General features: G+C 46.0%; 2 protein-coding genes across 17 annotated transcripts in view; one reads left to right on the top strand and one right to left on the bottom strand.

The window, feature by feature from the left end:
* Positions 1-3,189, top strand: part of pdss1 (prenyl (decaprenyl) diphosphate synthase, subunit 1) — a 4,035-nt gene extending 846 nt beyond the window's left edge. The window contains exons 2-11 of one of the 3 annotated variants that reach the window (XM_077508883.1): positions 16-83; positions 160-271; positions 351-481; positions 542-683; positions 763-874; positions 973-1,082; positions 1,171-1,251; positions 1,642-1,755; positions 1,856-1,936; positions 2,040-3,189. In XM_077508883.1, the coding sequence (XP_077365009.1) occupies positions 16-83; positions 160-271; positions 351-481; positions 542-683; positions 763-874; positions 973-1,082; positions 1,171-1,251; positions 1,642-1,755; positions 1,856-1,936; positions 2,040-2,090 (1,002 nt within the window). In that variant the 3' untranslated portion in view covers positions 2,091-3,189. Of the gene's footprint in view, positions 1-15; positions 84-159; positions 272-350; positions 482-541; positions 875-972; positions 1,087-1,170; positions 1,252-1,641; positions 1,756-1,855; positions 1,937-2,039 lie in introns of all 3 variants that reach the window. The other 2 variants (XM_077508882.1, XR_013280876.1) reach the window with 2 other exon arrangements.
* abi1a (abl-interactor 1a) lies at positions 3,140-25,149 on the bottom strand. Of its 14 annotated transcripts, none has more exons than XM_077508863.1 (12): positions 24,896-25,149; positions 18,684-18,851; positions 14,144-14,320; positions 12,550-12,564; positions 10,566-10,666; positions 9,897-10,043; positions 8,606-8,709; positions 7,905-8,012; positions 7,420-7,641; positions 6,292-6,384; positions 5,235-5,429; positions 3,140-4,370 (listed from the first exon to the last, which is right to left on the bottom strand). In XM_077508863.1, the coding sequence occupies exons 1-12, from the start codon at positions 25,010-25,012 to the stop codon at positions 4,195-4,197; spliced, it is 1,623 nt and encodes a 540-aa protein (XP_077364989.1). In that variant the 5' UTR covers positions 25,013-25,149; the 3' UTR covers positions 3,140-4,194. The 14 variants fall into 14 exon arrangements, with proteins under 14 accessions (XP_077364989.1, XP_077364988.1, XP_077364992.1 ...); XM_077508862.1 differs by having other exon boundaries at positions 10,566-10,669; positions 24,896-25,148; XM_077508866.1 differs by lacking the exon at positions 6,292-6,384 and having other exon boundaries at positions 10,566-10,669; positions 24,896-25,148.

The raw sequence follows: 25,149 nt of genomic DNA, 5'->3' as shown, positions 1-25,149 counted from the left end.
TTTTTAATTTTTTAGAAGACACTGCCGCCGTTGCAATTAAACCAGATGCTGCTTCAGAGGTCGACGTCGTTGTCGCTCACCAGGTGACACTTGTGATTGTGACGTCATTTTCATTCGTTCGGCGTTTGTGAAATGTTTTTGTGTGCGTTTTCCACGCAGAGGCGAGTACGCGGCGCGTTCCTGTCGGAAGATTCACAGCGACGCCAAACCCAAAGACCCGTTTGCGCTCGCTCAGAAAGACTTGACGAGCTTATACGATGACATCAGAAAGGTAACGCGACATGGACCGAGGCCACTTGATTAGGTCCGGCTGCTCAAGTCCGCTTGCACGCTGTCCGTCCGTCCGTCAGGAGCTGTTTGTTTCCAAAGAGGAGCTCAAGTCGTTGTGCGATTACTACTTTGACGGCAAGGGCAAAGCCATCCGGCCCATGATCGTCATCCTGATGGCGCGCGCCCTCAACATCCACAGCAACCGAGCGGGGTAAAACAAAACGACACCAGAACAAAGTGGCACGCGTGACATGTGGCGGTGGTCGCGCAGGGACCTGCTCCCGGGCCAGCGCGCCGTGGCCATGATCTCGGAGATGATCCACACGGCCAGCCTGGTGCACGACGACGTCATCGACGGCTCGGACGAGCGGCGGGGGAAGAGGACCGTCAACGACTTGTGGGGCGAAAGGAAGGTGCGTGAAAACAAATGGTACGCCGACGCCGACGATGGTTTGACCGTGCCGCCGCACGCGTGCGCGCCGTCCCCCGAAGGCCATCTTGGCGGGAGACTTCATCCTGTCGGCCGCCTCCACGGCCCTGGCTCGCATCGGCAACAACAGCGTGGTCAAAGTCTTGGTGCAGGTCATCGAGGACCTCGTCACAGGTAAATACGTACGTCGCGTCACCAAGAGTCTTCTTTGTCAGACGATCGTCACGTGAAATCCCGATGACGAAAAAATGGAAACCTTTGCGTGGCTTCAGGCGAATTCATGCAGCTGGGCTCCAAAGAGAACGAGAGCGAGCGCTTCAAGCACTACTTGGACAAAACCTTCAAGAAGACGGCGAGCCTCATCGCCAACAGTTGCAAAGCAGTATGTACGTCCTGTCCTGTCTGCACGACAGCGCGCACGTCGTCCGCCACCTTTCATCCTCGTCCGAATCCATCTTGGCTCACCGCAGGTGTCCATCTTGGTCAATTCCGACCCTGACGTTCACGAGATCGCGTACCAGTACGGGAGGAACGTCGGCATCGCTTTCCAGGTCACGCAAATCCATGCAAAAAGTCGCATACAAAACAAGAAGAGCCGCAAGCACGAATCATTTATACTAATCCAAGGCCCATTTCAAAATGGAAATTGAAAAGTCAATTTAAAAGCTATATATAGATATGTATGTGTATTTAAATAAAAAAAAAAAAGCAATGTTAGTCCTCAATTAGGGTACTCTAATAGACATCTTAAAATGTCAGAAGTTGGATTAATAATTATTCAAATAAAAACTAAATAATATGAAGTATCTGTATAGGGGGAATGTGAAGAATAAAAAGTACTTAATAAAGTACTTAATAATAATAATAATTTATAATTGAGTACATCCTTAAAGGCCCTAAAAAGTATATGAAAATAATAAAATTATGATTTTTTTTTGTAGCTGGTGGACGACGTGCTGGACTTCACGGCGGGCGCCGGCCAACTGGGCAAACCGTCGGCGGCCGACCTGAAGCTGGGCTTGGCCACGGGGCCCGTTTTGTTTGCGTGTCAGCAGGTCAGCTTACCCGCCCGCGTGCGACATCACCCGATTGGATCCTTTTGTCAAATCCAAAGCTGGCTTTATTTTTTATTTATTTATTTTTTGGATTTGTCAGTTTCCCGAGCTGCACGTCATGATCATGAGACGCTTCAGCTCCAAAGGGGACGTGGACCGAGCCTGGCATTACGTGCGACAGGTAAGTCACGCAAATAGCACACACGCACACTTCATTTTCTCTGCGTCAGTCAAGTCGATTGATTGATTGATTGATTGATTGATTGAGCTCATTTTCATAATAGAACAGGGCCACAGTTCATGACTTATTGAGCAATGACTTGGCGGGCCACTAGGGGGAGCCTCATAAGAGTGGCGGTGAAATGGACGCATGTCTTCAGGCAAACAAGAAGACTCCTCAGCGCTCTTTGACTTGTGCAAGACATTTATCTGTCTGACCTTTGCATACATTTCCATGAAAAACTTGTATTATATCTTCAATTTGAACATTTCATATTTCGACTTTTTCAAGCACACAACTTAGGAGGAATATTTATATTGAAGTCATTTTATTGATTTCCTTTTGCAATGCTACAGAAAAAAAATGTGTCAAGGTTTATTAAATGAATCGATTGACTATGTGACTGCCGGACATGTTGCCTGACAATAGTATTTAATAGTAAATTTGTATTTAAGAAAAACTGCGGTGTATGTCTTGCCCCCAAATCCACGACTGTTGTGCGAGCAGAGCGACGGCGTGCAGCAGACCAACTTCCTGGCGCGCCGTTACTGTCAGGAGGCCGCGCGCCACGTCGGCAGGCTGCGCCCGTCGGCCGAGAGGGACGCCCTCATCGCGCTCACCGACATGCTGCTACGCCGGGACAAGTAACGCACACCTGACCGACTTCAGGCAGGCGCCACAACACCTACTAAGGGACACGAGAAGCCACATCAATGACGCGTCTTTCTACCTCCACGCAAACGTGTTGGACAGCCACGCCCACTCAGACACGCGATCGGCGACATACGGTGACCGATATGGCTCCAATGATTTGAGATTGCCGCTATTCGCTAGCGACGTCCGAAGCGCCGCACGTGAAAATGCCTGCAAAAAATGAGCGACGGCCGCAAAATACACATTTGTGTGTTTAGGAGCTTTTGAAATATTCTTCATTTCTATTTGCGGCACAATTTGATGTATTTGTCGTCTTGTATCCGATCGTATTTCAGCATTTTCACGTGTTGGCGCTTGCGTACGTGTGATTGAAATGCTCCGTTTGCGCGGTGAAGCACTGAACAAAGTATGTCGCTATGTACTGTAAACACGAGTGTGTCGTCATTCCTTCTCCGGATCCGTCCGCACTTGAAATCTTAGCAAAGGGTGACAAATGGAACAATCACCGCCTTAACTGCTCAATAAACACATTTGGTTTTTTTTTTTATTGCAAAACATAACCTGTGTGTGTTTATCAATCGTCACGTGCTGCTTCTTGTTGTACATAGAACTGTTTATTATAAAAGGCTGTACATTCATTTTTTGAATCAACATATTTTACATACAAATCAAGGACAAATTTGACTTTTCTGGCACAAAAAGAAAATATGACGGAGGAAAAGAAAGCAAAACTAAGAAGTGAGCAAGCACCTGAGCCAAAATGAGGAGGAGAAAACGTGGTTGCTCTTTCATGAAACCTGCTTTTGAAATTGAAAAATTGAGAATGAGTTGAAGCCGGAATGTTGATGATGTGCTAACGTGCTAAAAGCCATGTTTGACATGTTTGTTGGTGGCGCGTTCAAGATAGCCGCCAGTTCACAAACGTGCCAATTGTCAACGGCTCATTTTGGGATATCACCACCTTTGTGGATTTTGTCAGGTACGAGGCTGCCATTCAAACTGATGCCTGCTTTGCAACTTTCAATTCCAACATTTTATCACTCAAACGAGAAAACGTGCAAGCAACGTTGGGAAAAAAAATAATAATAAATTGGGGCTTGCGTGAAATGAACCCAATGCAAATTGGAATTTTCTTTCAACGGAAATGAAAGAAAGATGAAAACATTGACAACGATGAACGGAAGGTAATATTGTGAAGGTTGGCATGCTGCTTTTTTTTTTTTTTTTAACGGCTCTTCTGTCAGGGAAGAAGCATCGAGCTGGACATGAACTCCATTGACAGTAGAGAGCGACAATCATTTCTGCCAACGGAACAAAAAATTTGACCTGGAATCTTTTTTAACACTCACTGACTTTTGTGGAAGAGATGGCGCATAAATAAACTGGATTCGTAAATGGGACGCGTTTCCACGTCTCCGTGACAAGAAGAATTGTTGGAAGTTGTTTGGGAAAACAAATCAAATCCAATCCAATCAAATGGTGTTGGTGTGCAGTAGCACGGGTGGTTTTGGAACGCACCCCCGCGATCGGACTGCTTTGCCATCTTACTTGCAAAATGCGTCTGCCTATTCGGCGTAGTGTATGATGCTCTCCACGTAGTTTCCGGGGAAGAGTCCGGTGACGCCGCCGCTGACGCCCTCGTACCAGCCGTCGTCGTTCTTCTTCACCACGTAGATGATGGCGCCCTCCAGGAAGGACAGCTCGTCGTCCTTGTCCTTGCTGTAGTCGTAGATGGCCACCACTGGGGGGCAAAAGAACAAACAAACACCTCAGCGCATTATTACCATTCCGATGCCACTTTCCATCGACGGAGACTTTCAGTCCATCACGTAAAATGACAAGGTTTGCCGTTGACGATTCTTTGGCCGCCACTTGCGTCACGCTTTGGAGCGAGTGCAACAATTTGCATGGAAATATAAGTTGCAGTGAGGGGAGGAGCTTCTTTTGGTCAGGGCAGAGTCATGTCTACTAGTGACAAACAACAGCACTGGCCACGCATGACTCTTGACATTTGTAACCCCTCACAAGTAGGGATGGAACGATACCGGCAATATCGTGATATCGCAATCTTAAAGCTGCCACAAGATATCGTTGACATGTCACGATATTAAAAGCAGCACATCTGTTCAAAAACCCCCAAAACAAAACAGTTGGGTTGATTTCCATTTGTGCAGTTGTAGCACCCTCTGGTGGCTAGTTTTTTAAGTGCAGTTTCATTTTCACAAGGCATGTTTTCGATGTTTCAAATCCACGCTGTTTGGTTTATTGGTTTTGAACATAAACACATTACAAGTCTAACAAAAAAAAAAACAAGTTAAAATAAAATAAGACTTTAAAAGGAAGAAAGACAATTTGTCAACAATAAATTTCATAATTGACATGTTGAAGGGGAACAAAATATGTTTGTGAAGTGAGTGTCTCAATATTAATTATTACAGTTTGTAGGTTGTTTATATGCAATGTACAATGTTTTTTTGTATCGCCAAACTTGGTGCTAATGATCATATTGTGAGAATATTGTTTGGATATGATGACATCTGGACTCACAACACAAGTGAGCATTCATCGAGCTCAATTTTGACATGGACGAGCAAACGCTACCAACCTTTCTCGATGTAGTTGTTGGGGGCCCACTGGGGGTCTCCGTCGGCGTAGGGGTCGTTGTAGTGCACCAGCGAGGCGCCGTCCTCCTCCTCGTAGTCCACCGGGGGAGGGGGCGGCGGCGGCGGAGGGGGGGACTCGTCAAACATGGCCATGTCGTCCGGGGGCGGCGGCGGGGGCGGAGTCGGGGTGTCGGAGACTGAAGGGCCAAAGCAAGCACACGCGACGTCAGCGACACGGCGGACACGTTCCATCGTCGGAGGATGACGACGCGCATGCACATTAGGAGGGAAGATGAGCGCATTTTTTTCCTTTTTGAGAAAAAAAAAAGAAGTGGGCGGGGCCATGCATGTTTTTCACTGCACAGGAACCAAACACGACTAATTATGCAGCCTACCATGCAAGGCCAAAACATTTGCACAACTTATCAAGCTATTAGGTTGTCATGGAAATGTTTGTTTTCAAACAACAACTTTCAATTCTGTTCCAAAGTTGGAACAAAGGTGAAAATGTACGGACTCAAACATGAAAATTCAACCATTTGCATTCAAAAAATTAAAAACAAAGCATCCTTATTTGTTAACAAAAAAATAAAAACGACCTTTTTGCCAATTGGTTCCAAAAATCCATCCAACGTTCTTTCGGAACTGTATTGTGTGTACCTAATGTTTTGGCCCACCACCAGCAGGTGGCGACACGTGCTTCTTACTTCACTTTTGCCCCAACACGGGCAACACTGCGTCGTCATCGAAGACAGACAGAGCCACTTTCAAGACTTTAGTTTGGTCAATCATTTGCAAACAAACAAAACAAAACAAAACAAAACCTGTGGACTGGCCAATAATAAATGGATTTTGGAAGCAGAATGAAATTTGCCAAATTGCGACTCGTCAGGCCTGACGTCAGCGTGCTGCACATGCAATCATCTTGCGCCGAGTACATCAAGGACGAGCCCGGAAGTTGCAAACGGCGCTGGAGGGGATGGCATGAGAGGGAGCAATGCATGCTGGGAACACAGACGACGACGACGACGGCAAACGAAGCGCGCGCTTGACACTTACTGCTCTCCTGCATCCTGGCCACAAAGCCCGTCAAAGGGATCTGTGGCGTCAGCTGGGGCATGGGGGGAGGAGGAGGGGGAGGGGCCACGCACACTGAACGCGCACGCACACGCGCACGCCCGGAAAATGGAAAACAAAGAGCATCAGTCACCCAAAGTGGGAAAGAAATGTCAGATCACCTTCAGCAAGCGCCACTCACAGGTTCCAAGCCATCCAAAAATCTCAAGTCAACTTGCAATACGTCACTTTGCTTTTGGGAACGTCCCTCAACCTTTCATATCGTCTGTCTGCAAACTGACACGTAGCATTCCCCTTTTCAACTTCAATATTTTGCACTTCAGCGACATGTTCATTTCATCCAACAAAAACAAAACCAAAATCATTTTTCACAGGACTAAAAGTAGACTAAAACTTTCATTAATAAATAATAAGTGGGACTAAATCAGGATGCATTTTCCTCAATGAAAATGTACGTCACTTCATAAAAAAACGGACTTGATAAAATCTATGGATGGCTGGGCAGACTCGGGCCTCGAGGGCCAGAGTCCTGCAGCTTTTGGATGTTTCCCTTCTCCAACACGGCTGACATATGAGCAGCTCATCAGCAAGCTCTGCATAAGCCTGTTGATTGGACTCAGCTTGTGTTGGGAAGAGGGAAACCTCCAAAACCTGCAGGATTCCGGCCCTCGAGGACCACCCCTGTTTTAGTTCATGGACAAAAACGAGACGATTTTGTCAAATCTCATGAGTATTTCATGTGAAATCGTTTTTTTTTTTTTTTTATACAGGGGTCAAATGATTGTCCTGACAAACATTGACCTCTTTGTTGACTAAAACGAGATGAATAAAATGTTTTCTTGGAATAAAACAAAGTCTAAAATACTCAACTTATAATCGAGTAAACGGGATGAGATGAATTATGATTAAAAACTAACAAATGTGATTGAAATTGGACTACATTTAAAAATGGCTGGCAAAAACGAACACGAGCTAACACAGTCACATAGTCAGGTGATAATTTCAGTCAATATATGTCTGAAGAAAAACAAAAAACATCTCGGGCTCAAATGTCAGACAAGTCGGCACTCCGCTATCTTCCGATGGGGTGGTGGGCGGGGCTTTTCTTACTTGAGTTGAAGCTGTAAGCGTGCGTGCCTCCGTTCACTTGAGGCTGCTGCTGCTGCTGCTGCAAGGAGAAGTGCGAGGTGACGGACGGCGCCCGGCGGTACGTGCCGGTGGCCGACACCACCGACACGGACGAGTTGGCCGGGTTGTGGCGCGAAACCTGCCGCGAGATGGTGCCGAACTGCGACATGGGGGCGGGGCCCAGGCCGGGCCCGGGAGCCGACGCTGGCGGGAGGGGAGAAAAGAATGCCCGGGAAGGTGAAAGAGACACACACAGAGCCAAAAGAGTTAACAATCAGATGCCAACAATCACAAGCAAGCAGACGGGATCAAATGAGTTCCTGTCATCTCAACAAAACGATGCGTCCACCATCGACCCGCTCAACAAACGATTCAAACACCACCGCCACCAGCAGCGAGATTGTCTCAAGCAGCCACCAACACCGTCACCCATGCACGACAACCTCGACGCCCGCCCGGGCTCTCACCTATGGGGGGAGGAGGAGGAGGAGGAGGAGGTGGCGCCGGTGGTGGACCGAGCCCGGTCAGAGGAGGGGGAGGGGGAGGAGCAGCCGGGGGGGAGGTCATGAACGGGACTGCGGAGAGTTGTTCAATTTGTGAGTCGCAACGTTTCGCTTTGCGTGACGTGACGTGACGTGACGTGACCGACTGCTGGTGAGCGAGATTCTCATCTCCGCTCCATCAGGAACGCAAATGCTAAATCAATTGACTCACAAGGAGCATGGAGTAGACCCCAAATAAGCTAACCTAATGATGTCATTCACTAGGCCACACCCCCTTTTGTCTTACTTTTACACCAACATCTTTTTGACATGATGAAAATTCATCCATTCAAATAAAATTTTTGGAGATTTCATTTTGACAATATATTCAGAAGGCCCTAAACGTTTGATTTGGTTTCCATGGTAACACTTCCCGCGACCCACGTTGATGCGGCTTGGCGCCGCATGGGGCATTTGGTGGTTTGGGGGGGGGGCAAAAACAAAAAGATCCTCACCAGGTTGAAAGCTTCAAAGTTGCACGCATGTCGTGAAGCATAATACTAGCAGTGACTTGTCAAAATGTGCACTTGGTTCAAACGTTGGCGGAAACGGGACCTTTTGCAATTATTGTGCTTCAAAATGTGGCCTTCCTTCCTTCCTTCCATTCTCAACGAGTGTTTCCTCACCTGCGCCACAGTTGGGAACGGAAGGTGTGGGCACTGCCATGGGAATGCCGATGCCGCTGCTGCCGCCGCTGTTCTCGCGGCTGCTGCTTCCCCCGCTGCTGCCGCTGGCACGCACACACACACACAGACACACACGTTGGGTTTACATTTCTAGTGGGGACATCTCATTGACATCATGCATTTCCCTAGATCTCAACCATCACAAGTGACTGCCTTAGCTTAACCTCAACCAAAACCCAATTCAAACCGAAAATCTAAAACCAGGTTTTGACCCTCAAAAAGAGGTTTGGACTCCCCACAAGGACACGTGGTCCTCACAATGATGTGATATAAACCCGTGCGCGCGCACGCACACACACACTTTTCCCTCCCTGTCCTGTGCATGTTCAAACATGATGATGCCGTTTACAAATTTCAAAACATAATTGTGGAAGCAGACCATTTAGTCTTGTGAGCTAGATGACATTTTATAACCTATTTATGCTGAAATGGAAGATATTGCATACTTGTTCCTGCCACCACTGATGGTTGTAGGTAGCGGATCGGCTTGCGTGCATGGCGATGACGTCATGTCAAACACCAACTTACTTGTCACTTTTTAAGACGTCTTACGAATAACAAACGGCCTTTTGGATGTTTGCAGGTGTTAGTTACATTCCCTTTTGAAAAGAAATGTTTCATCCCTCCGTCAAATGTGTCCATTTTGCCCCAAAAACGTTGATGCCACTCGTGCGAAAAATCTTGGATGTCGCCGCTAAACGTTGAGCCAATCCCGTCGCGCAACCTCATCCACCTGACCGCTCGAGTGGATCTTTTACAATGTATCGATATCTGAGTCAGGTGACTGTGCTGTGTATTGGGGCAAATCTGCAAAAGCAGAAATGTAAAAAGCAAAACAAAAGTAAAACATCGTAGTATGAACAGCAAAATTGACATGGAAAGACGGACATCAAAGTGTCACGTCAACTCCGTCCGCTTCTTCCATCTCACACACGCGTGAGCTTCAGCAATGTCATCCTGCTTCCCTTCCACATTTGTAAAGCTTCATTCAAGACTCCAAATGGTCCTTCAAGTGTAAACATGCTGACGACTAGTGCATGGTCAGCTGGAAAAGGCAAACAGCTCCCCCACGACCCCAATGACAAACCGCGGGAAAACCACCACCATAATATATGATTGCAATGCAAACATTTGATTGTGTCAAACTTTTGCAATCATTTGCCAATTCCGAGCATACGAAAATGGATTCCAAGACTCTCCATCTTATTTGCAAGTCATATTTGCATCCAACCTGTGCGTGCGCGGCCTCTGGTTGAGCGAGGCCGTGCGTCCGCCGGGGCTGTGCTGCACGCCGTGCTGACGCGCCGGGCTGCTCATGTAGTCGTTGGGCACCGTCGGGGGCTTCACCGGCTCCAAGGTTTTGTACGATGCGTTGCGTCTGCACAAGACACACACGGGGCGCTTATGATCATCATAATGACGACAGCAGGCGGTGTGTTCAGGAGAGCATCGTTACTTTATACACGTCAAAATAAAAACGCGTGATTTGAAAGCAAACCTTTGTGGAGGATTTTGAGCTTTTTTTTTTTAAACTGTTTTTCCGTTTGTGTCAACATGCCGGGCAGTACTGGAAGTCATTCAGACTCATCAACGGCAAGAAAGAGGAAGAAGCCCAACATGTCCACCACCCTTCCTCAAATTTTTCAATGCTAATCTCCAGCAACACACTGATGGCGTTAAGCTAGCAGGCTTTCCCAAACCCCTTAAATATACAAACTTTGGCATCAACAAAAGGCTTCTCCTCTTATTTGGACAAATGAGCCAACGAGAGGGCAGATGTCACGAGAGCAAGCGCGAGTTAAAAAAAAAACAATTTCCTCTTCACCTGTCCTGGGTGGGTGTGGAACATGCTGCGGGCCAAATACGGATAGGCTGATGTGTGCGTTCGCCGGCGACTTACCCGAGCGTGCCGCGCCCCGACATGGGCGGGCTGGGTGGCTTCTGCGTGGGCGGGTTGCTCCGCGACAGCGTTCCCGCTCGCACCGACTGATTGTTTCCGTGCTGCTGCGGTTGGGAGGAGGACAGAAAAAGGCGACCCGCGTGTTGAGAAGCAGGCAAATTGTTCGGCGGCAAGCGGCGGGCGCGCGCGGTCAAACAAGCACAGTGTTATTACCTCCGCCAAGGAAGTCTGAGCATATGTTCTCAGAATGAACTTGAGCGAATAACAAGTCAATGTGGTCATAAACACAATGTCAAATAAATCAAGTGATACAAGTGAGAATAGGTTGACGACTAGGGTTGGGCGGTATTTTTATTTTATTTTGACACAGTTTCACCGTCTCCTCATTACACCGGGTTATATGGTAATATCACATTTTCCCGCTTTAGTTTTCAGGGGGGTAGATTTTGTTGTGATTTGGGTGCTCCATGGTTGCGATGGCAATTTTTTTTTTCCCGGTTTCTAAGCTTTATTTTACGACACAAACAACACAAAACCCCCCAAAATATATTAGTGACAGTCAACATTATTATTCAAGGCTGAGCCGTGTGGCCCGGGACACAGGACGCATGAAAACAACCTGTCACGGCAACGACCGAACAGTGAGGAGACAAAAAAGAAAAAAACAAAACAAAACAGCAGCTCGTTGAAGTTTTGTTATTATACATGGTGTTTATATTTTCTGATCTGTCGCTGAGTCTGAATCACTATTTTTATTTTTTACAACGCATAGTTCAACGAGTTTGCGCACGCTGCTTTAGGCCTACCTAAATGTTTTATGGGAAAATGTTTGAATGCTGGATTGCTGGTTTTTATGAAGACTTAAGAAAAAAAAAGAAAAAAAAAGAAAAAAAAAAAGTGGGGATTCGAGGCACCAGTGTGCAGCGATGGAAGCTCAGTTAAATGAACAAGTCCGTCCATTGGCAAAAATTTCTCATGTGGGCGGTCTCTCTCTCTCTCTATCTATGATCCTTGAGCAGGTTCACCTACGGAAACCTTGTTACAACTTTTACTTCCTCTAGTATAGTCAAGTTTTTGGGCCTGTTTTTGCGACCAATGGAGTTGCGTCGGGAGCTGCTAGTCATCTTGTCTTTAGTTGTTCCGTTTCATAGGCTGTCACATGATTAATTATTGCTATTAGTTTTTTAAATTACAGTGACACCGTTTCTATTTTTAGGCACGGCGGGATACCTTCTTACCGCCCAACCCTATCTACGACATTTTCAAGTGTGAAAAGGCCGTTGAGCCGCTGGTCCGGTAACCAGAAGGTCGGCTGTTGGATCCACGTTCTCCTACTCCGAGTCATGTGTCGTCGTGTCTTTGGGCAAGGCACTTGACACACATTTGGTCTAACCCTGGTGTCTGAAAGGTGCCAAATGTTTGGTGGCGGTCGGAGGGGCCGTAGGCGCCTACTGGCAGCCACGCTTCTGTCAGCTGTGGCTACTTAAGTAGCTTACTGCCGCCAGAGTGTGAATGTGTGAGCGTACCGATAATGCATCCATTGTAAAGCATCCTCGAGTGTCCGGAAAAGCGCAATAAAAATCTGATGCATTATTATTATTATTATTATTATTATGACTATGCAAAGATGCAAAGGTCTTCATACTCTGCCGCCTCAGCAGTTGAATCAACACTGGCCAATATTTGAGCAAATGTGGCACGCTGGAGGAGTCCAACGTGTTTGTTTGCCCTTGGCGGAGGTACTGTATGCTTTGTGGTTGTACTCTACTCTACCGTGCGCAGAGAGAAAATTGTTCACCAAACTACTTGACCTCAAAGAACAACAACAATGAACAATGAATGACAACATGTACACGTTTAAGGTTAAAGGGGGTGTTTGCGTATCGTCATCAAGAGTTAAGGGGTTAATGTGTGTGATATTATTTGCCATGGGAAAGGGACATAAAACATGACAGCAAAATGGGTGACGTGACAAAAGACTTACCTTTGCTTTCATCCACTTAGTGTGGGTGAGGTGCGGTGCGGTGCGGTGCGGTGGGGGCGAACAGGAGAGAGACAGAAAGAGGGCAGGTCAAAACGGCGGCTCAAGCCAAGTCAAAGTACAAGACGACAAGAAAGGAAGGAGTCAATATTGAGCCGAGGGCGACCTTGGGCACCGCCCACGTGAGATGGTGACGGCAAAATGTCGCAACAGCAGCGAGAGTTCACTGAGCAGCGGGCGGGTCAAGTGCTTGATCAATCATGCAAAATGGCCTTTTGCATCACATGCTCAGTCGGGGCGGGGCCAATTTGTGGCCAAACGTGCCCAATGTTTGTCATCAGCCACTAGCCCGGCTAGCAGACTTTAGAAATGGAGGTCACGCTCAAAACGCACGCCCCTCCCTTATCATTGCGTGTGTGAAGCACAAGAAATAAACTTGTCATTGCAGTTTGATGACTATTTATTTATTATTTGCAGCCACCGCCAGATGTTGGATTGCTTTCATTGGTCTGAATTTAGCGTTGCGGGCCTTCTTCACTGTCGTCCCAAAACATGCCGGGCAGTGCTGAGCTGCAGTGGGATGGATTAGCGGCACCCGGAAGAAGAAGAGGCAGTCGGTCTCCAATTTATTAGAAAGCTGCTACACTAGTTACCAGTAGTCGCCGATGACGGTTGGCGTCGCACGTTAGCATTAAGCTGAAGCGACAACAAGGACGCCTCATTTCATGCTGCCCGAAAAGACCGTGACGGAGATGGCGGCTGTTGGCCGATGCCAGCATGTGACCTACTTGAAGCCGTCCGGGAGGGAAGAAGAAGAAAAAAAAAAAAAAAAAAAAAAAAAAAAAAAAACATCCATCAGATTGTAATTGTGAGTGATTTGTTGGCCTCGTTGTGAGTCGTCACAAGACATTCAGCCTTTCATCAAGAAAGGCCATTTGTCCACTGTTGGCTGGCTGGTATGGGATTCACTTAATAACACTCTGAAAACATCATTTGATTTCCACAGATGAATAATAACCAAGTTGGTCATAGTAGATTTCCTCACTACAAGGACAAAAAGAATGCATATGTGCACAGATTTAGATTTTGGGGTCTGCATGTTGGTATGGACACATTTGTTTGGATTCAATTCAATTGGATTATTTCCATGCTACTTTTGCCTATGAACCATCATCATTATTAAGTATTTTTACCTTTATGGCATGGCATCCCCAAAACAAAACAAAAAATAAACAAACAAAAAAAAAAAAAAGTGTTTCTCACAGGACAACAATGATCGGCAACATGCAAAAGTTGATATGACCGTCGATAGCCATCATGTATGAGAGAAGCTGCAGATAATCAAAATTTCAAAAGTTGTTTTCAGGGACAATTTTGTATGAATGGAATTTATATTAGCCAGATTTTTGCTCGTGGGGTTGCTCTCAGTCGAATTACTTTTGATGAATATCAGTCATTTACTTTTTCTTTCTATTGAAGGGGGAGGGGCTATCAGATTGTCAGCTTATTGTGGGATTGTTGTGAAAAGATGTCGCATGATATTTAACGGTCATTATGAGCCAGCCATGGAGATAACCAAAGTGGCCAGAGTCGTCACCTTGACTCCGTGTCCGACATCGTCCAGCAGCGCGTAGTCGATGGGCTTCCTGATGTAGCGCACCGGACACTCCATTTTGGCCGGCGCGATGATCTTGTGGGTCCTCGCCGTGTTCTTGTTGGTCGTCAGGATGCCGATCTCCCGCCGGGCCACCTTCTCCTTGTGGATGTCCACCGTCTGCGGATGACATCATCAGAAAGACCAACGTGTCAATGTGAGGAGGTGGAGATGATCACTTATTCTCACTCCAGTGGCAACATTCATTTCCACCAGCGGTTTTCTGTGGTAAATGTTCCGTTGTCGTCTGGATACATTCAGGCAGTAAACTGCTTCGGCCTGATGGAGTGAACGGCATTAGCCTCCATTACAGCTACAAAACGCGCAAGTAAAAGCAAGTTGTTGTTCAAGTCATTATGAGATGTAGATTCAAAGACTTGACGATGAAATCATTCGAATGGGTCGAGAAATGGTCAAATATCTCGACATTTGGGGGAATTTGATGATGATGAAAATGAGGTCATTTTGGGGAAAAGTTAGTGATGTAAACAACCTGACAACCTTCAAGTTGTAAGGGTTTGAATCCGTCAAAAAAAATAATAAATATGAGAGGAAAAGTGCAAAATCTCCAGATTGTAAAAATGTGAAATTGGGGGAAAGGAAAGCAGAGAATGTTTGCAATATTTGTTTGCTGTTGCAGTGATTTCATATTGGGTGACAAAAATGCTAAAAATCTGTCCAAATGATCTCCAAAATGTGTCCATCTGCAGTTGGGCTATTTGCCCCCAGGATGAATGACAAATGTTCAGTTGAAAGGGAGCGCGGACGAGTCGGGAAACGGGTCACACTGCTGATGGATGGATGCGCACACGTCGGTAGCGGCCACAAAGCTCCACAGTCCAGCGGCGCCACCAATCAAAAGGCCACCAGCGGAATGTCCAAACCTCGTAACAACCCAACTTGACAACGTCCGAGCAAACACGCACAGTTTGAAAAATGAAGGCGCAAAATTGCCTCCAGACTTTCACTGAGCGGTGGAAGCATTCACTTACATTTACAAACTCAATTCAACAACATTGTATCGACTGTGTCTATTATGACCAATGAATTGATGGAGTATAACTGCCTTAAAATAGTGTATAAAGCCCACCACGAAATTCTACCAGTTAATATACAAACTGGATTTATAAAAAGGGAAAGCGAGTATAAATTAAGCGGAACATACATTTTCTCTAACCCTAAATACAGAACAAAACAAAAAGAACTCAAGTTGTCAGTCTATGGAACAATTTGGACTGTAAAACAAAATCTTCTCAATCCATTTGTATTTTTAAAAAATGTATAAAAGCATATTTACTACAAAAATAGACATAGCAAAAGGACATGCAGTTGAATTATTAGGTAGTATTGTAACACCAAAAGCGTCTTGACCGCTTGCTGTCATTGATTCTTTTTGAGTGTGTGTTGATTAGGGGCAGACAAAACAAGTTTTACTTCTTTCTGTCCACTTTCATTTCTTTTATTTTAAAGCGTGAAATCAAAATTGATTTGATTTGATGAGGTTAGCAAAGGCACTGTTTGTAGACAAAAACAATCCGATTTGAAATTCGTGCAGACCGAATGAGCGCGGTGTCCCCGGATGGATGATGTCAGCATTTTTCTCCCCTGTGAATGGTTGGGCAGACACGTGCTGCATATCAGGCCACAGTTACAAGTCGGAGGTCAAGTGAATACCTTTCACGTCTCTGGTGAGTATTTCCTGTGTCTTGTCGTCATCGTATTGCCGCCTGTGGTTATCATCGCATTGACACGATCGCCCTGGCGGCTACCAATTGGCTTCACTTCCCCCTCACCTGTGGGAAGGACACGCTCGGCTCCCAAGTCCAGCGCAGGTGTACTGCAGGACAAAGACGGCCTACGTGGCGACGTGCGTAGCAAGCCGACAACTGTGCCACGTGACAGTCAATGATTGGCTTTTCCTCTGTTCAAACACGAGCCACTATCCAACAACACACCACAGTTGTGATGGAAGAAAATGTGGCTCTTATTTCTTTGGTCAGCACGTCCGGCAGGATTACGAGGACACAAGGGGCAAATCCTGCCGCTTTGGAGAGCAGGTGAAGGAAGGTGACACTTAGTTCCAATCTGGAAAGCTGATTTTCAGTCTGTCCGAGGGACAGGAATGCAGTTCCACCTTTCATTGAGTGACAGTGACAGTGACAGTGACATTGGCTTGCAAATAAAAGCTTTTTCTACATATTATTATTATTATATTGCTAGTGGGCGGAAACCCCATGCCCAAATATGGTCGATTTCAAACTGGTCTGTTGTTTTGGACACATCATGAACCAATTCAAAGTGTAGAAAATCGGTGAACTCTGTTGAGCTGTCAAAGAAGCATCGCTGATCGCTCAGTGCACGGCCGGCAGCCGTGTGACATCATGTCACCTCCAGATTGACTTTTTTTGGGAGTGAAAATAGGCTGGATGATACATTTGAGTCAGGCCATTTTGGTAAAAAATATATGGCTGTACGGCTTCGATGCAGAAGGACTTGGTCAGACATGAAGGTCATTTTGCATGTAGATTCATTTCTACCTATTGAAGTGCTTCATCAGCTTTTATGCAGCACTTGTGGCTCCAAGTTGTTTGAGAAAGAACACGCGTGCACACGTGGCAGTGTCACACCCAGGTTGTCATCGTGAGGCCAGTGTTTTTGTTTTGTTTTGTTTTTTTAATCAGCCAACTCTTCCCCTTCAATTGCATCGCCACTGCAGCTTGTGCAACAAGACGGGGAAGTGTTTGAGTCAAACACTTCCAAAAATAGCCGTTTCCTTTCTCTGGCTAAAATGTTGCTAACAAATTTATTTAGCGATGTTTCGTATTCTTTTCCCAAGGCTGACCAAAGCATGTTGTCATGGTAACAATCAAGCCCTGTGACCTTGGTGTTGCCTTGAAAAGTATTCACTGAGATATGGACTGTATGCAAAGGGTATAAATGAGATTTTGTTCATTCGTTAGGTCTTGGCTTAGTCGGCCAGCTTCCGCCTTCAAGTCAACATTTGCCTCAGTTAGGATGACAAAGTGACCTTGGGCCGATGGTGAAAGAATTTCTGGCACTGTCATCAGAATGAGTCGGAGGGAAAACATGAGATAGTCAACGTGGGAAAAGCATGGAGGCAGGACATGAAATTTATGTTTGGACCTAACATGACAAGGACGCATGTTCAAGCCCTTCACGCAATCTTGGCAAATGACAGGCCGCGCAAGGGTGCTTCTGGTGCAAAAGCCACCCACTGGAAAACGTACTCGAATAGAGTACAGATAAATGTCAGCGGCAGTAAACTGTTGGATTCATTGGTCCCGAAAAGATCACGTTTTCGACATCGGAATTTCCACCACCTGGACTTTTCAATCAACTTTTGTCACCCTTCAAAGTAGTTGACCTGACATCACATCGAGCGGACTAACACTTCACACATTGAAACGAGATCCGAATCCTCACTCCAGCAGAGTTTCTGCCACCTGCAAGTACGTGTGCCGTCATGGTAAAAAAAAAAAAAAAAAAGGTCTATTGGCCACAGAGCAGTTCTTTGGTGGCTTGACTTGTTTGAGCTCTTCATGCGTTCATTGGCATTACCTGCACATTTTTTGAAAGGAACAGTTGGGAGAGGTCTGCGATACACCTTGAAGCTTGAGGAGGGACTGAATAATAAATCAAGGTAAGACTAACGATGGTGGGTGGAACGCAGACCTCCGCCAAGGCTGAATGATTCTCATTTGGAGCAGCGCAAATCGTACACAAATTCCTGAATTCTGCCACTATCCCTCGTGGAGAAAAAAACAAAACACAAAAAAACATTCCCTTTTCCCAGATGGGTGCCACGTCAACAATGAACGTTTTTCGTTTGCTAAATCAAGAGTGAGCCGCAGTTTGCCGCTGAATCCTTAACTAAGGTCCCGCACACCTTCTGAGGAGGATTAAACGCTCAAACGTCGACGGATTACCCTTCCGAGCTCGCGTGTGTCCAACTTCTTCTCCGCTGGGATTAATTTGCTGCACTGGCAGGAGGGTTGGAAAAGAAACAACCTCAAGCACAGAGGTGGCTGAATCAAACTTGACCACCCGTCGACCGACACCAACGGTCCAACAGGTTTCTTTCCGGGCTTATGCTGCAGTTCTGTTCAGTTGCGCCTGCCTCACCCATCAGATTGAGCACAAATAATATCGGCTGGTGTGATGGCGCGTCGACGCAACACACGGCCAGTGAGAGCGCTCGCTCACAAACCAGACAGCCAAGAGCCTTCATCTTTTCAACGTTGAAGGGTTAGCGCGTAGAAATGTCAACAGCTACAGGGAAGTTCAAATTGAAAGTTGCAGTACCACATTGTGCCACAACATGGCGGGCAGTACTGAGCTCTACAGGAAGAGATGAAAACGAGAAGGTCTGCTTGCAAGCTACTCGCATATTTGTTGCTCCCACAGCAGAGAGAAACGGGAACGAACCGTGACGGCAAGCGTGTAGTGCGGGCGCACGTCTGACCTGCGAGATGTGGTTGATGGAGGACTCCATGCGGCGCAGCTGCGAGGCCTGGATGTCCAGCAGCTGCAGCATGTTGTTGGCCAAGGCATTGATCTGGTAGGCCACGCTGGCCAGGGACTGCGTGGTGTAGGCTTTGGTCTCCTCCAGAGCTTTCCTCTTGTCCTGGGCCTGCGGGGGCACACAAAAGGCAGAAGGAGAGTCAGTCGGGAAGTCGAAGGAGATTCGGGCGGGGTCTCCGTTGCCTGCCAGGATACGCTCATTCCCGAGAAGCCAAACTCTCCAGGGGGATGATGATGTCATACTTGACATGGCCAAAGATGGGAAAACAGGTCAAAACGCGGCCACAGTTAGCCACAGGTGCTTCTCGCAATGACCCGCTTTACCTGCCGGTTGAGTGCAAGCGGCTGTAGCTAAAGGCAAACTGTGGCGGGGTTTTTACTTTCGGGACCTGGATTTGCCATCTCTGAGAATTGACTCGAGCAGGGGTTGCAAAATACAATTGTCATTGACACATCATCCCCCAACACTTTTCATTGACTCCACATTCCAAAGATGCTTGGAAAGCACTTTTTCCCCCCCCATTAGACAAGGCTAAGGCCAGACAAAACGAAGCTCCTCCCCTTCCTTCCTTTCCAGTAAGAGGCCACAAAATGGCACAAAAGCAATATTTTGGTAATAGACATGGCACAGAAACAGGAACTAACAGAGAATAAATCTGCAAATATATGGGGGGCAGCGTGAAAGCTTCTGAACGAGCCCCCGCTAGGTGATGCTCGTGATATTATAATAAGAGTAACGAGAAGAAGACTGCATATTATTCTCAGTGGAACGCTTGACGGGATGCCAGAAAGATTGAGCGAGGAGCGACAACGTGTGACCCGATGGACTAAACCGGCTTCAACTAGATCAGCGTACGGATGGACGGCCGGACGGACGGAAAACCGCCAAGCCAGGACAGGTCGCACCAACACAACGACCTAGCTGAAGTCACCTATTGAATCATGAAGAGGCCTAATCTCACAACGATCTCTCTTCCATCTCGTCTAACTGAATTTACAGCAAGTTTCACTTCTTTCCATCCATTTGTAAGTCGGAATGTGGATTTGATGGCCAATGTTGAAAGGCCAGATTTTGGTGAACTGCAGGTGGCTCTCGTCTCGACGCTCGAGCCGCATATCGCTCCCCATGATAAGCGGGCTTGCAACGTACCTCCGTTGAGAAAGAAAAAAAAAAGAAGCTGATTGAGGCTGCGCAGGCACACGAGTCTCTTAAATCCCGCTTGTCAGTGCACAAGCGCTGGCCTACATTTCACGCTCAGACAATGTTTATTCTCTTCCAGCTACACTTGGCAAATGGGTCAACGCCTCCTCAGTCATACAGTAGACAAGCATGCTCGTCAATGGCCGTCCTCAAAAAAACATGACTGTACTTCAGAAAATGATTACACATGTAAAACGGTCATTGAGCTTTAAAAGGGAAAACATACTATTACTATGGGAAATAAAAGCTCACCCGCCTCATAACTTCCTCGCTTAACAGATTCAATGCAAAAAAAAAAAAAAAAAAAAAAAAAAAAAAATGGTTTTGCACAAACTACAAGATGAATCAATCTGCACGTATTTGAACACTCCCCAGCTGTCTTTTAAGAGACTGGAATAAGTGATGTATTTAAAAAAAAAAAAAAAAAAAGTCCGAGGGAGGTTGATTCCAGAGATTTTAATTTGCTGGGTCACACTGAGGTTAAGGAGTTGACCTCGCGTTAATCACACGGCCGTAATCAATGTTCCGCTTTCTAACATGAGGAAGAAACAAACGGCTTGATTGGGTTCAATTCGGTCGGCTCAATAATGGATCTCTGACCGACTGGAGTTGAAAAGCATTATTGAGATGGGCTCTCTCTCTCTCTCAAACGTGATGAGGGCCTTCCAAAGGGAATCTTCATCTCTGGACTGACAGCAAGGAGGAAAGGTTTAGACTTCCTGTGTTGGGTCCCAAAGCATCCAAGAGTCTCCACCCAGATGCCAAAGCAGAAAGAGGAAACGGATCTCCGGACGCGGTGACATCACTCATCTAGAAAGTGCAGGGTGCATTTTCCTCCCCACACTGAGGCAGGCCAGCGTACGGATGTGCACACAACATTCAACTTTGGCACTCCATCCAGCATCCGGACATGTTGGAACATCTGACACCACAGTCAGCAACACAACCCAACGCATGCACGCTCGTTCTCACACACACACACACTTGTCTTCCCACACATCCAGAGACGACAAGGAAATGTCAGGAATGCCTGGAATCCACCTCAAGTTGGGCTGTCAGGGACAACCGCCGCAAGAAAATAAACATTCAGGAATGGAAAGAGCAGATTTGGTGCCGTTTTTCAAACTCCACAGCTTTTGACAAACGCCACATCTTGATGCAACCTCGGGAAAATAAAAAAATCCGGAAAAGGCCCCAGGGTCAAACACGCGTCCAAAGCGGCAGTGCGATATTTTGCCGATCTCACGAGGCTCTTGGCAAGGCGAAGATGCATCCGACGCCGATTGCCGCCCACCGTAATCTCAGTCGGACGGCCGTTGATCTCGGATTGATGCGAATGTCGGAGATCCGCAATCTCATTGGGAATACCAATGACGTCACGCGCCTTCTCACCCGCATGGACTGGGGTTCACATCCAGGAAATGCCAACACATTTCCTCTTATCATCAAAACAAATACTTCCTTGACTTTGATAAGAGACAGCTAGAATTGGGAACAGTCAAATATGTAAGTAAGCATTTTCATACTTTTATCAGGGAAAAAAAACAAACAAAAAAAACACTGTTGTTGCTACGGGTGTGAATTGTCTAGTACCTGACGATTCGATTCGTATCACGATTCATAGGTCACGATTCGATTCGATACCGATTCATCCCGATACAAATTTATAAGACGCTTGTTGCCATTTTTTTAAATTCAAATTTAGAAAATACTAATCAATAAACTTGTACAGTGTAAGATCTGAATGAAAATGTATTATTTATTTATCTGAAACTTCAGTCTTATAAATGTTATAATCTGTTTCATGTTTGAACAGCATTGAAATAAAATATTAAGGCTTAATGTTCCATTAATGTAACATTATTTCATGCTTAAGGTGTGAACCCTAAGACGTTTTGGTGAATATTTTACGATCAAAAATGGATGTTTAAAAATCAATTTGGCCGCCTATTGAATCGATTCAAGAATTGCGAGATGTAATATCGCGATATATTGCCGAATCGATTTTTTTTTCAACACCCTTAGTAGTTGCTGCTGTCCTTTGATGCATTTCTATCAATTAGTGTAAAAATGTTGAGATTCTTTTTGTAGAATTGTATACTAGAGGTAAACTTTTAACTTGACGTTAGCTCAAATGCACGTTGAGCTGTCTCAGTAGTGTTTGCTGTTGGAGCTGAATCGGAAAATTGACAAACTTTTGCCGTTTGAGCCCTAAAAATGAAGAAAGAAGTCCACTTCCATGTCCTCAGTTACGGTATTCTTCCACACTCTTCGTGTTACAAACTACTGATGACTCTTAAGTTCCTGTTTGAAGCCCAACATAATCGTGAGGCGTCGTCTTGGTCTTGTGATGTCAACACACGTTGAACAGCAGTATGAAGAGGACAGTTGGAAAAAGTAATTCAACAATTTCACCTCATAGGCCGCTCACTCACTCCCATGCAGAATTTCCAACCTTCCTGGAATTTTGCATTGTGCGATCGCCGTGACGCATTCAAACGAAGCTCTTGAAAAATTGCTAAGCTCCTCAGCTTGCTCTGTGAAGTGTCGCACACTTCCCCTAAGCCCCCTTGTCTGCCTATTGCAAATACACAACGACTTGGACACACAGCGAGTGACAGGCCTCAGCTTGAAGCGACTTGTCGCCGCAAGCCTTTACAACAGTGTACCTTCCTCCTCCTCCTCCTCTTCTTCTTCTTCACGCTCTCATGATGGCAACCACGTAAGACGAGCATGAGAAGCACCAACTCCGTAAGCAGTCATGCTCTCCGTCTTTGCCGTACGACTTGCAGCCTTTCCTCAGGAAGTGTCCTAATAATTGAGCCAGCATAACCAACCGCATGTTAATCGGCGCCTTTTGTCCTCCTCGCCTTTCCTGTTTGTTCACATTCAAGAGATTAAAAACAAAAAAACAAAAAAGAAAGTACTAAGAGTGTGAGCAGCGTCCCGATCGTTGGAAGTTTGGCGCTTGGAGGAGAGGCCGTTTGGATGATACTGGAAAATTGGACCACTTTTTGTGTGTATGGTGGTCGTCACGAACGCAGCAGCTGCTTGTTTATGAGCTAGCTTCGAAGCAAACTTAGCTTGTGGCAGGCGTGTGTGACGTCATGCACGTTGACATCACGTCTCTGATCAACTGCTGAAAGGAGACTGATTCTGTCCTCTTTCATCTAGAACTGCTTCAACATCAAAGCGTCTGTAGGAATGGAAGAATGTTGATTTGTTGTGATTGGATTGTATTGGTGTTCATGTTTTATGTTATTGTTATGTTTGTTTTTGTCTTTCTGTAACGCGCTTTGTGACAGCTTAGGCTGTTTTAAAGCGCTATATAAATAAACTTGAGTTGAGTCTGTTTTTATCATAATATATATATATATATATATATATATATAAGGGGTGTGTCAAACAATCGATTCATAAAAGAATCGAGATTCTCATTTATTAATCGAATCGATATTAATATCCAAAAATTGATTTTATTTAAATTAGAAATGAAGAAGAAGGGGAAAAGGCAGTTGTAGGCGACATGCTGTTTTTGTGGAAAAAGGCACTTAAATACAAAATTAATAAATGTTTAAAAAAAACAAAACTTTAATGTCTCTATTTGTCATTTTGTCTTGCAAAGCAGACTGGAGTAGATCATGACAATGTGCATATCTGTAAAATGAAGCAGAAATCATTTGTCAATCAAATAATTTTTAAGCGAAAATCGTTCGACTCGAGAATCAAAAATCGTTCTGAATTGGGTCTACCCAAAAATGGTAATCGAATGGTGAGACAGTCAAAGATAGGGACAAAACTTTTCAAGCTTATTCTAGCAAGTAATTTTTAGTAGCGTTCCAACAGTTTCGATAGAGGACACGCCGTTTCCCGCAAATACGTCAAAGTGGACCAGAAGACACTTGAGCTCCATCTGAAGCTGGCCTGCGAGAGCTATAATTGACACAAATGTTCCTTGCAGCGGTGCCTCCTCGGTGCCAAATTGTACGGCGAGGAGGCCGAGGAAGAAAAGTAAATTACAGGCAATCCTTGGGGGGCAGCTGGTAAGGATAGACTCACCCTCCCTGGCTGATATGGTTCCTCTTTTTCTTTCTCCTTCTTCTTGCATCTACTTTCTCACTCAACAAAGCTGTCACCTTTGTAAAAACATAGCCCCAGTGGCACTCTTGCACCAAATGGCCGGAAAAGCAACACAGTCAAACTAAAGGGCAGATGATGAACGCTATCAAGAAGTTTTGTTGAGGGAGAAAAACAAATAATCAATAGCACCAAGCTTGATTGACCAGGCTGCTACACATTCCTCATGCCTGTTGATGAATTGTCTCCCCATGAAAGAGAGCATTCCACAAAGTGCGTCTCATCATGATGCATGAAGTACGAGCTGATGAGTTGGAAATCAAATGAATGCAGCCAGCAATATCAACAAGTCTGCCATTGGAGTTCACTTGTGGCCGCTGAACGCTCCACTGCAACAAGCACTGTTTTAGAAAACAGAAAGAGGTGCTTTCCAAATGGTCCGCTGGCCATTACGACGTCCAAAAAGGCTTGTATCGGTACTGTGGCACGTCAAAGTGGGACGTTGGGACTTGTTTTAATGTTTTGAGGCCCGGCCCCCCCCCTCGTGAAATACTGTCAAAGCAAGTTCACAGCTGAGACGCCTTCGCTACTGGCCGGCTGTAAAACAGGCCCCCACGCGTCGGCGGTTTTTAACCGACACACTGGCAAAGTAGACACACCCTCCGTGTAAACACGTCAAAATGTCGCCAAGTCGGGCACAAGACGCCCCGTGAGCAGTTTGGGGGCCCCGCCACCGCCAGCCACTTTCTTTCTGCTCATTTCCGGGGCCAAGTTCAAGCAACAAGCGTTCGAGAAGTGAAGCGCCGCTTCTTCTTCTTCTTTTTTTGCCACAAAAGCGGAGCTGAGCGACTTAGCTCCGCTTTAGCTTAGCTTACCTGCACATAATTGCTTTCACAGTAGTCGGCGACTCGGCTCAGGTTCTGGAAACTCTCGACGAGCGCGCTTTTGCCGGCCGGAATCTCCTCGTCGAGCAACATTTGTAGCTCTGCCATCTTTACATGTCTCCGCCGACTGCGAGCGTCGTCGTCGTCGTCGTCGTCGTCGTCGACTCGAATGACGCGAGCGAGAGCCGACCGCGGATCGGGGCGGCCACTAACTCAGCTTCTGCCACTGGAGGGGAAGGCGAGAT

Source organism: Festucalex cinctus, chromosome 20 (assembly GCF_051991245.1).
Source record: "Festucalex cinctus isolate MCC-2025b chromosome 20, RoL_Fcin_1.0, whole genome shotgun sequence".
In the NCBI taxonomy this organism is placed as follows: domain Eukaryota; kingdom Metazoa; phylum Chordata; class Actinopteri; order Syngnathiformes; family Syngnathidae; genus Festucalex; species Festucalex cinctus.
Note: the sequence above shows the minus strand (reverse complement) of the source record. Positions and strands in the feature narration are given on the sequence as shown.

Coding starts and splice junctions, on each gene's coding strand:
- abi1a (XM_077508862.1), bottom strand. CDS start 25,012: ATGGCAGAGCTACAAATGTTGCTCGACGAGGAGATTCCGGCCGGCAAA. Junction 14,321..18,683: donor CCATCAACCACATCTCGCAG/GTCAGACGTGCG, acceptor TGTCATCCGCAG/ACGGTGGACATCCACAAGGA. Junction 10,044..10,565: donor TCGGGGCGCGGCACGCTCGG/GTAAGTCGCCGG, acceptor TGTCTTGTGCAG/ACGCAACGCATCGTACAAAA.